The 12,033-nt window shown below is 39.6% G+C and overlaps 2 protein-coding genes across 6 annotated transcripts in view; one reads left to right on the top strand and one right to left on the bottom strand.

Annotated features, from left to right (window-relative positions):
* Positions 1-12,033, top strand: part of LOC122554982 (cyclin-dependent kinase-like 5) — a 155,766-nt gene that overhangs the window by 136,750 nt on the left and 6,983 nt on the right. For 2 of the 3 annotated variants that reach the window (XM_043700476.2, XM_043700474.2), the window contains exons 16-18: positions 698-800; positions 5,283-5,405; positions 11,339-11,449. In XM_043700476.2, the coding sequence (XP_043556411.1) occupies positions 698-800; positions 5,283-5,405; positions 11,339-11,449 (337 nt within the window). The remainder of the gene's footprint in view (positions 1-697; positions 801-5,282; positions 5,406-11,338; positions 11,450-12,033) is intronic. The other variant, XM_087992991.1, reaches the window with a different exon arrangement.
* The window catches only part of LOC122554983 (retinoschisin), a 74,548-nt gene that overhangs the window by 43,508 nt on the left and 19,007 nt on the right, over positions 1-12,033 (bottom strand). The gene's annotated exons all lie outside the window — the stretch shown is intronic.

Here is a 12,033-nt window from a genome sequence, read left to right on the forward strand (position 1 = left end):
AGCAAAAGCAGCTGCGATATTAGGAAGAAGGTTTGCGAAAGTTGGAATCATAGGATCCCTGTTGTGGAAAGAGGCCATTCGGTCATCAAGTCTACACCAACCCTCCAAAGAGCATCCTATCCCCATCCTACCCTATCCCCATACTTATCACAGCTAATCTCTCTATCGTGTGGAGGTGCCAGTGTTGGATTGGGGTGGACAAAGTCAAAAATCTCACAACACCAGGCTATAGTCCAACAGGTTTATTTGAAAACACAAGCCTGCATGTGCCTGGCCACTATGGACAATAAAATGTGGCCACTCCACCTAACCTATATATATTTGAAATGTGGAAGGAAACTGGAACACCTGGGGGAACCCACACATACAGGGAGAACATGCAAACTCCACACAAGTCTGGAATCCCAGGAGCTGTGAGGCAGCAGTGCTAACCACTGGGCCAATATAACTCTTCACAAAAAACTGTGAACTATCATTCTATGCAAGAAAATAATGTACATTGAAAAATAAGCTGCTGATTTATTATGAGCCCATTTTGTACTGCTAGTGAAGACCAATTTCATCCTAGTTAATTCTTAAAATTTACTGTCAGTCTAGCATCTCCAAAACTAACAATGTCTGGACATTTGTCCAATTTATACAGATGTCATTAAGTTTCTCATAACTGTAGAGATGAACGTATTGTTCTCAATTTCAGGAAAAGTACAGAGAATCTTAACATAAATCCCCCGGAACAAACGAAGGAGAAGGGCAAGGGTTTCTTCAGAGCAATAAAAAAGAAAAAGAAGAAATCACAAACTGTAAGTTTTTATTGCTGTCTAAGAGCATTTATAATGAATCGGGGGGGGGGGGTGGGGGGGTGTTGCGATAGCTATTGTTTTATCATTTAACATTATTTTTCTAGTGTTGATTTTGTGTGGAACAACTCCAAATCTAATGCCTTAAGGGTCCGTAGTGTAATTGTCAGGTTTATGCATTTCCCTGGAATTGTTTCAAGTGAGAAAAAAGAACTTCAATTATTAAAATGTAGTCAACGTATTTTGTTAGATTGAAAACAAATTCAAATATGTTACTCAATTTCAGATCAATAATGCTAGGTGTGAGGTTATTACACTGAACTGTTTTCAATGTTTTCTAAACTTTTAGTCAAGGATAAATACCTTTGTTTATTTTTTTAATAAGGTGGATATGGCTTTCCCTGAGGTGAAATGTCTGGACTGTGAATTTTCCAAGTTTTCACATTAGGCAGTTGATTTAGCCTTCCTCATCTAAATCATTTTCCTAGTGTGAAAATACAACTTTCTTGCAGGTTCTTTCAGTCAAGGTTGGTCTGGAACAAAGTAAAGTCTGCAACCAGAAGGGAAAATCTTCATCTAATGTAACTCAACTACATTGAGTATAGCCATTAGATGATATGTAAGACCTCGCACACTCTAATTCCTAGAGGGCAGAAAGAGAAATATCCTAAATTGTCTTTAAGAAATGAAATTATCTCAATTAAATTACTTTTTTAAAATGGACTCTTGCCATATTTAAAAGTTTTAAAACGCAGAACGAACAGGTTGACTGCTTCCAGGTACTTCCCACAGTTACAAAAGGACAAATAAAGCTTCCATCATCCTGTTGGAGTATTACAATATTTGTGTTGCTTGAACATTCCAGCCAAAGCAATGAGATGAGTACTTCAGTCAGTCCTGAACAAAGGAGACCACCATAATCCATTATTGCTTGACCTAGTACTAACAAGTCTCCATTATCTGCCCAAAAACGTAGATTTTGGCCAGAACGGCAAAAACCCACATCATTCGCCGAGTGGTTAAATCTGAATCAGTCACATAACTGAACTTGCTGTTTGAAAGCATCTTTCAGTGGCCCAGCCAGTGATGCCCACATCCTACAAATAAATATTTTTAAAAATAGTGTTATGGGACAGAACGGGCCTGCAAAAAGGTCCCAAGTCAGGCAAGAAATTTAGAACTGAGAGAAAGCCATAACCTTCCTGTATGAGCAGAAAGCTTAGCTGATCAACACCATTTGTCGACCTTGGAGGAAAAACAGGTAAGGTTTCAGAAAGACACATGTATAGTAAAGAAGTTACTTTAGTTATCTGTTAAGTTATTAGGTAGTGCAGAAGGAGCTGGACAGGCATTTGAGGGCAGAAAAGTCAGAAATGAAATGGGACCAGTTTAGAATAAGTGCCTCTGACTCTCCAAAATAAGTCAGGGAAACATGATAATCCCAAAATGCTATGGGTCTACCAGAGAGAGAATCGAAATTAAAACTGGTTTAAACCCAGAGGCCAGTCAAGCAGTGTCTACATGGATGGATACATCTGGGGGTACTTAGGAGTGGTCAGGTGAGAAGGAGGGTCAGAAGGTTTCCCCATTTTCTCACCATCTGGTAGGCATTCGACTCTTGTATTTAGCTGCACAATTAACAACACTGATCCAAGTGGTGGAAAGATGTGGCCACTCTGCTCAGATGTTTTTAATGGGATGTGCCCAATAACAGACCATGAAGGGGATGTGGGCAAACCTTGAGCAATTAGTCAAAAACCCACCTGCCTTATCTCTGATAAGGTAGTATGAATCAGGCAGGAAATCTAGTCCTTGAGTTCCTGACAAGATTAAGGTCTCCCCAATGCTCTAGTACCAAAACCAGGCAAGACAATATGGCACCACATTACTAACAAGGAAGTAAATGCCATGACCGGGATAGACTCCATTTCCAATTCGCATATTGGGATGTGTACAGACAAGATAGGCTGTTTAGTCTACCACAGCAAAATTGACAGTTTTTTGGTTACTGTGAAGTCCAATGATACACAATGCAGACCCTTATGTAAACCTTTAGATTGCAGCCGGGGAAGTGAGAATGAATGTGTACTTCTACTTTCTTTGTTCTCCTTGAACATGTTTTCAAAATAAAAATAGATCATATTTTCTCTGATGTTTGGGGGAATGCAATGCTCAAAGAGCATGAAGGAGAAATCCTGAAAAGAAACAGAGAATGCTGGAGAAACTCAGCAGGTCTTAGAGTCATACCGGATTCAAAACATTAACTCTGTTTCTCTCTCTACATATGCTGCTAGACATTGAGTTTCTCCAGCATTCTCTGTATTTGTTTCAGATTTCCACTACAAACTGTATTATGCGATTATTATGAGAGTGATCCTGAATTGTCTTTATAAAAATAACCTTTCTGTCTTGTTTTAAATTCTGTAACATGGACTTTGGCAAATTTTAAAATGGTCGCTGTTGAACACAGAATGAGCAAGTTGATTGCTCTGAGAAATTTTGAGCGATTGTGACACAAATGAATCATCAACAAGATGTCTACTGCAGCCCATCCTAAACAAAGGAGAAACTATCCATTATTGTTTGACTTAGTAATAATGACTCTCAGAAACTGGTTTGTTTGAAATCACCTTTAATTATATTACTTACTGTCTACTCGTAGCAAGAGAAGCTAATGCATCAGCAACCCCAGGCTTTAGACGTCTGTTTCTGATCTCAGTGCCTCCATAAATTGTGATTTCAAGAAAGAAACCTGTGTTTTGCTGGTGAAGTAAGCCAATTGCACCATTACCAGGAATTCAACTGTATTTGTTCTCTTATGGGAGGGATTTCTCTGCACATCAACCAAAAGAACCTCAACTGGACATTCTCCTTTACATAGGCGATACCAAACACAGACTAGGTGACCGCTTAGCAGAACAGCTTTAGTCTGTTCAGAGGCATAATCCTAACCTCTCAGTTGCTTGCCATTTCAATAAATCATCTTGCTCTCATGTTAACATTTCTGACCTGGTTCTGTTGACATGTTCCAATAAACCACAATGCAAGCTCAAGAAACAACACCTCACTATCTACTAAGGCACTTGGCAGCCTCAAAATCTCAATATTTAATTGAATACCTTTAGAAACTGTCTTAGGTCCATTATCCATTTTTCTCACATTCCATTTCTGAAGAAGCATCATACCGGATGCCAAACTTTAAATTTGCTTTGCTGTCCACAGATGCTGCCAGACGTCCTGAGTTTAACCAGCATTCTCTTTGTTTCAGATGGAGAGCATCTGCAGTATTTTGCCTTTACTCAACTGGACATTGACTTACTAGATTCTAATTCATGCAAACGAGTTCTGATATCTTTGATTTTAAGTCACTAATTTGTAATTGTACCTCTTACCTTTCTCTTTGTTGGACACGTGAGTGAACATGTGTTGTGAGCCATTTCCCTGGACTTTTTCTAATCCTAAAAGATTTGCAGTAGTTCATTTTTAATTGAACTTTGCAGTTTGAGACAAAGAAGTGCCTATCTTTCAAACAGAAAAGGGCATAGAAAAGGAATACTTAAAAACAAAAAAACATTCCTGTTACAATAGAGGACAATCTGTTCACCTCTTTGTTGAGTATGGCGTCACTTGGTTCAGTTTGTTTGTTTACATGATATGGTCCAGAATTCATTGCCTTTCCCCTAGTTGCTGTTAAAGTGGTGAAGAGCTGCTTTCTTGAACAGCTGCAGTTTGTTTAGTATATGTAGACCCACAGTACTGTTAAGGAGGGAGTTCCAGAGTTTTGAACCGGCAACACTGAAGGAACAGCAATATAATTCCAAGTCACGATAGTGCATGGCTTAGAGGGAAGCTTGCAGGCAGTGGTGTAACCATGCATCCTTGCAACCTTTGTTCTTCTAGAGATATGGTCTCCAATAAATAGTTCACTATCAACTGGTCAATCATAGAGTCTCTGCTAGTTGATCTCTGGTTCCCTCCACGAGCACATCTGTAACACTTTATCTCACCACTTGCCTGCTTTTCCTGCAACTCTCTTGTCAATCACAATGCCATTGCATGGTTTCCACTTCTGTAAGCTGAGCGGCTAGGGAAAAGTGCATGCTCTTAACTAGCATTACCAATAGATCCACTGTAATTTGGGCTAGTCATTGATATTTGAGGTTTCAATATTATCATAGCCAGTCAAGAAAAAATGGTGTGGTTTTAGGCAAGTTCAAAAACTCATTGAATTGGAGAAGGTTACTTGTCAAATTGCTATCTCTGAAATAAGTGAGCTTCTTTATAACAATGTGAAGAGATGTAATTGATTGGTAATCTATCATTGTTATTGCAAAATGTATACTTCTTGAAACACATCCCTGAATTTACTCTCTTTGGTGATTATTTAAAGGAATCAAAACTGTACATTCGAAATGAAGACACAGGAATATAGCTGCTTGTGTTACAATATCTATGCATTTGGTGTACTTGTATCTTATATTACAGACAGAGAACTGCGATGGAGAAAATCCAAGTATCAGAAAATCCCTCTTTCCTCTTTTTAGTGCAAAGAATCATTTAAAACATATCTCTTCCTCCAGAGAACTGCCTGTAGTCAATCTTCCCATGGTAGTAATTTTAAAATACTGTATTCCTAACAAACAGAAATAATGCTTTGATGCAAATAACAGCTAAAGCATGCACATACTGAGTATCAGAGTGATTGAAATTGGTTTAAGCTTGGGTTTTCCCTCAATGATATTATATTGGAAATGTATTCAGGAACTTAACTTTGATCATCATATATAACATAGATATTCTCGATTTTGTTTCTGGGCAAAAAGGAGCTCTCCTTTCTGACTGCTATTGAACTAACCGCATGTTCAAAACCAGAAGGTTTCAGATTTGGAAAGCAGCAACAAATCACAGCAGCATGTGTTCGGTGCTAAATTATCACATAATCTAGCTATGGTGCTTTTTAGAGGAGAGAAAAATCTGATGGATATTTTGCATGCAGATTGATTTCTGACCATGGTTTCTGAAAGTTTAAGTTGTTCGTTGGACCACATAGATTTTTTAAAAAGTCCCAGATAGTACTTGAGGATTTGAGGAGGAATTAGAGTGCTTTTTCTCTTGAATGAAAAGGCTTTAGATAGTTTGCAAATATGATGGGAAAGAATGGTTACAGATTTGAAAAATTTCAGTTATGTGGATAGATTGGAAAAGCTGGAACTGTTCTCCTTGGAAAAGAGAAGGTTAAGAGAGATTTATTGTTCAAAATCCTAGGGGAACTGGACAAAGTAGATTATTTTGTGACCTTTGAAAGGAATGAGAACTAGAGAGCGCTGAATTAAGATAGCATGCAAAAGAACCAACAGGGAGATATGAGGAAAAAGTTTGTTATGCAATAGGTGGTTAAGATCTGGAATACACCGGCTGAAAGTGTCCACGAGGCAGGTGGAATTGTGGCTTTCAAAGGTAATTGATGTTTTAATTGAAGCAAGTCAAGTTTACAGGAGATAGGCAGGCGAGTGGGTTGCACTTTGTTTCCTTTGTTACAACAGGCTTCCTTCTGTGCTGTACCTATTGTATGATTCCATAGTTGCAGATTTGTGTTGCTGTTGATCTTTTCCCCATTTAAGAGTTATTTGTTCTTTCCCAAAAAGTTCTATTCATCTTGGTGCAAGTGAGTGGGTTTTGTGCAGTTGCATTTTATGCTCCATTGACATTCAGCCTATTGTGGCAGATAAGTCTGTCAGGTTGTTGGGATTTGTATCTTCAGTTTTGGATCTAATATGATAATGGAGTTGGGACAAAAAATTTTGCATTGTTTGTGTTGAAGTACAAGTTGATTACATAGTTTTTTTAAAAAAACAGAAGAACTGCGGATGCTGGAAATTTGAAATAAAAACCGAAATTGTTGGAAAATCACAGCATTTCCAGAAATTCTGAAGAAGGGTCACTGGACCTGAAATGTTACTCTGATTTCTCTCCACAGATGCTGCCAGACCTGCTGAGATTTTTCAGAAGTTTCAGTTTTTGATTCAATAGTTTAATTGGCTCCAAAATTGTAGCAAAATAGGATGCAACTTTCCAATATTCTAATCACACATTCACAGCAACAAATTGCATTTCAGTGTGTAACCCCTTGCAAAAATATTGCTCCCACTGTTATAGCATTTTATTTCTTAGTATGAGTGATTATTGCAAATAGATATTTTTCAAAAAGTCTTTCATAAACGTTTTTGAAATGCAAGAGGCCTAACAGGAAAGTTAGATGAACTCAGGGCATGATTGGGAGCATTTGGACTGGGAAATCATAGCGATTGTAGAGAAGTGGCTCAGGGATGGACAGGTCTGGCAGCTTCATGTTCCAGGGTTATAGATGCTACAGGAAGGATAGAAAAGAGGGTGAGAAAGGACTGGGGATGGCATTTTTGATTAGGGATAACATTATGGCTATATTTAGAGAACATATACCTGGGATTATGTCCAGGGAAGTTATCTGGATGGAAATGAGAAATAAGAAAGGGGTGATCACCGTCTTGGGATTGTACTATAGACCACAATAGTCAGCAGGAAATTGAGAAGCAAATTTGCAAGGAGGATCTCAGTTATCTGTAAAAATAATAGGGTGGTAATGGTAGGGGATTTCAACTTTCCAAACATAGACTGGGACTGTCATAGTATTAAGAGCTTGGATGGAGAGGAATTTAAGTATGTACAAGAAAATTTTCTGATTCAGTATGTGGATGTACCTACTAGAGAAGGAGCAAAGCTTGATCTTCTCTAGGGAAATAAGGCAGGGCAAGTGACTGAGGTGTCATTAGGGGAGGAATGTTTTAAAATAGTGATGGAAAGGATAGATGGGATCTAAAAGTTGAAGTTCTAAATTGGAGAAAGGCCAATTTTGATAGTATTGGGCAAGAACTTTCTAAAGTTGACGGGAGGGCGAATGTTCTCAGGTAAAGGGACGGCTGGAAAATGGGAAGTCTTCAAAAATGAGATAACAAGAGTCCAGAGACAGTATGTTCCTGTTAGGGTAAAGGACAAGGCTAGTAAAGGTATGGTGAATGCTGGATGATAAGAGAAATTGAGGTTTTAGTCAAGATAAAGAAGGAAACATATGTCGGTTATTGATAGCAGGGATCGAGTGAATCCCTAGGAAGGTATAAAAGCAGTAGGTGTATACTTAAGAGGGAAATCAGGAGGGCAAAACGGGGACATGAGTTACATATGGCAAATAGGGTTAGGGAGAATCGAAAGGGATTCTACAAATACAATAAATACAAATGACAAAAGAATACCGCGGGAGAGAAGAGGCCTCCTTGAAGATCAGTAAGGTCACTTATGTGTGGAACCGCAGGAGATGGGAGAGATACGAAACAAGTATTTTGCATCCTTTACGGTGGAGAAGGATATGGAAGATATGAACTCTGGTAAATAAATGGTGACATCATGAAAAATGCCCTTATAACAGAGGAGCAAATGCTGGATGGCTGAAAACGCTTAAAGGTGGATAAATCCCTGGGACCTGACCAGGTGTACCCTAGAACTCTGTGGGAAGTAAGGGAAGTGATTGCTGGACTTCTTGTTGAGATAATTGTATTATCGATAGTCACAGGTGAGGTGCCAGAAGATTGGAGATTGGCTAGCATCTTGCCACTATTTAAGAAAGGTGGTAAGGAAAAACTAAGGAACTACAGACCAGTAAGCCTGACTGTGGCGGTCAAGTTGTTGCAGGGTATTTTGAGAGACATCATTTACAGTTATTTGGAAAAACAAGGACTAATTAGCGATAGTCAACATGGCTTGTGCATGGGAAATTGTAGCTCACTAACATGATTGAGTTTTTTGAAGAAGTAACGCAGAAGAATGATGAGGGCAGAGTGGCGGATGTGATCTATATGGACTTCAGTAATGCATTCTGTAAGGTTCTCCATGGTAGACTGGTTAGCAAGGTTAGGTGGAGAAAGTGAGGTCTGCAGATGCTGGAGATCAGAGCTGAAAATGTGTTGCTGGAAAAGCGCAGCAGGTCAGGCAGCATCCAGGGAACAGGAGAATCGACGTTTCGGGCATAAGCCCTTCTTCAGGAATGGCTGAAGGTCAGGCAGCATCCAGGGAACAGGAGAAACGTCGATTCTCCTGTTCCCTGGATGCTGCCTGACCTGCTGCGCTTTTCCAGCAACACATTTTTAGCAAGGTTAGGTCACATGGAATACAAGGGGAAGGAGCCATTTGGATACAGAACTGGCTTGAAGGAAGAGACAGAGGGTGATGGGGAAGGGTTGCTTAACAGACTGGAGATCTGTGACCAGCAGTGTGCCACAAGGATTGGTGCTGGCCCCACTGACTTTAATCGTTTATATAAATGCTTTGGATGTGAAATAGAAGGTATGGTTAGTAAGTTTGTAGATGACACCAAAATCGGTGTAGTAGTAAACAGCAAAGAAGTCTACCTCAGAGTACAATGCGATCTTGATCAGATGGGCCAGTGGGCGAAGGAGTGGCATATGGGGTTGAGATAAATTCAGGGTTGTTAAGCAGGCATACGGTGTGTTGGCGTTTTATTGGTAGGGGGATTGAGTTTCAGAGCCACGAGGTCATGCTTCAGCTGTACAAGACACTGGTAAGGCCAAAACTGGAATATTGTGTACAGTTATGGTCATTGCATTATAAGATGGATGTGGAAACTTTGGTAAGAGTTCAGAGGAGACTTACTAGGATGTTGCCTGCTATGGAAAGAAGGTCTTACGAGGAAAGGCTGAGGAAACTGACGGTGTTTTTATTGGAGAGAAGAAAGTTGAGAGGTGACTTAATCGAGATGTATGAGATAATCAGGTGGTTAGATAGAGTGGACAGTGAGAGCCATTTTCCTTGGATGGTGAAGGCTAACATGAGGGGACATAGCTTTAGATTGAGGGGTGATAGATTTAGGACAGATATCAGGGGTAGTTTCTTTACTCAGTAGTAGGGGCGTGGAACGGCCTGCCTGTAACAGTAGTAGACTAGCTAACGTTAAGGGCACTTAAATGGGTATTGGATATGTATATGGATAATAATGGAATGGTGTACGTTAGATGGACATCAGATTAATTTCATAGATTAGTGCAATATCGAGGGCTGAAGGGTGTGTACTGCGCTGTAATGTTCTATGTTCTAAATGTGAGGTGTTGCATTTTGCAAAGGTATATCAGGGCAGGACTCTTACGGTTTGTAGTAAGATCTTGAGATGTGTTGCTGAAAATAGAGACCATGGAGTGTAGGTTCATAGTTCCTTGAAAGGGGAGTTGTGGGTATCATAGAATCCCTGTAGTGTGGAAACAGGCCCTTCGGCCCAACAGGTCTACACCAACCCTCTGAAGAGTAACCCATTCCGACCCATTCCCCTACCCTATTATCCTATAATTACCCCTGACTAATGCACCTAACCTACACATCCCTGAACACTATGGGCAATTTGGCATGGCCAATTCACCTAACTTACACATCTTTGTACTGTGGGAGGAAACATGAGAAACCAGAGCACCCAGAGGAAACCCACACAGACACTGAGAATGTACAAACTCCACACAGATAGTCGCCCGAGGCTGGAATCGAGCTCGGATCCCTGATGCTGTGAGTCAGTAATGCTAACCACTGAGCCACCGTTCCCAGATAGGATAGTGAAGAAGGTGTTTGCTTTGCTTGCCTTTATTGGTCAGTGCATTGATTTTAGGAGTTGGGAAGTCATGTTTCGGCTGTAAAGGACATTGGATAGGCCAACTTTGGAATACTGCATTCAGTTCTGCTCTCCCTGCTATAGGAAGGATATTGTGAAACTTGAAAGGGTTCAGAAAAGATTTACAAGGATGTTGCCAAGGTTGGAGGGTTTGAGCTAAAGGGAGAGACTGAATAAGGTACGACTATTTTCCCTGGAGTGTTGGAGGCTGAGGGGTGACCTTATCAAGGTTTATAAAATAATGGGGGACATTGATCGGGTGAATAGCCCAGGTCTTTTCCCTAAATGGTGAATCCAAAACAACATAACGTAGGTTTAAGGTGAAAGAGGCAAGATTTTAAAGGGACATAAGAGGAAACGTTTTCATACAGAGGGTGATGCATGAGCTGCCAGAGGAAGTGGTGGAAGCTGGTACATTAACAACATTTAAAAGGCATCTGGATGGATATATAAATAGGAAAGGTTTCAATAGATATGGGTCGAGTGCTGGCAAGTGGGACTAGATTAATTTAGGATATCTGGTTGGCATGGAGTCTGTTTCCATGTTGTACATCTCTGACTTTACCGCTGTTCGTTTTTTTAATTGTATACTACCTCCTCTGATGAGCACCATCTAGATTAAGGCAACTTTTAGGGCAAAGCTACTTAATTGTTTATTTTGGCATCTTATCTTGACCACCATCTATCTATATCTGCTGTATTACCTAGACTCTACTACAGTTTGCAGATTGTTATCAAGCTTAAAAACTAAAGAATGCATGTCCTTACCAAAGCTGAAATCCAAGTGCAATAAGTTATTTTGTTTCAATTTACTTTGCTAATGTGCATCTCCTGATCTTAGATGCCTAGTAGTGATGGCCACGATCGTCTGGCATTGCAAAAGGCATTACATACCAGCCAAAATAGAGAGAGAGACTGGCCCATTGACAAGATGGCAGACGTTCAGCCTCAGGTATTTTATTTACAAATGTACTTTTAAATTCTGCAATCATTTATTCTAATCAAACTATATTCAGTTGGAAGTTCTAAAGATTTAGACCTATTTTCTAACAGGAACTCTTCTGCATTTCTTTTCAGCTCTATTTCAATTTTTAAAAATATATAGCCCATTGGATTATTTTGAATATACATTTATAAATGTGCATAAATATATAGTGTGTATTAAAAAATGTATGTGTAGACCTCAGGAGAACAGTCTGCAGCCGTTGCACTGCTATCAATGCTTCGGTTTGCTTCCTGATTTGATTTGATTTATTGTTGTCACATGTACCTAGGTACAGTGAAAAGATTTGTTTTGCGTGCAGTAGAGGCAGATCATAACATACACAGACATACAAATCATAGGGTGTTTAAACAGAGTGAGGCACAAAAGATTACGGCTGCATGGGGTGCAGAAAAGCAAGATCAACATTAGATTTGAAATTTGAGAGGTCCATTCAGTAACCTGACATCAGTGGGGAAGAAGCTATTCTTGAACCTGTTGGTACACGTGTTCAAGCTTCAGTATCTTGATTAAACATCTGTATCTTCTGTTTG

Source organism: Chiloscyllium plagiosum, unplaced genomic scaffold (genome assembly GCF_037043375.1).
Source record: "Chiloscyllium plagiosum isolate Xiang-an unplaced genomic scaffold, Cpla_swu_hap1 HiC_scaffold_12, whole genome shotgun sequence".
NCBI lineage: Eukaryota > Metazoa > Chordata > Chondrichthyes > Orectolobiformes > Hemiscylliidae > Chiloscyllium > Chiloscyllium plagiosum.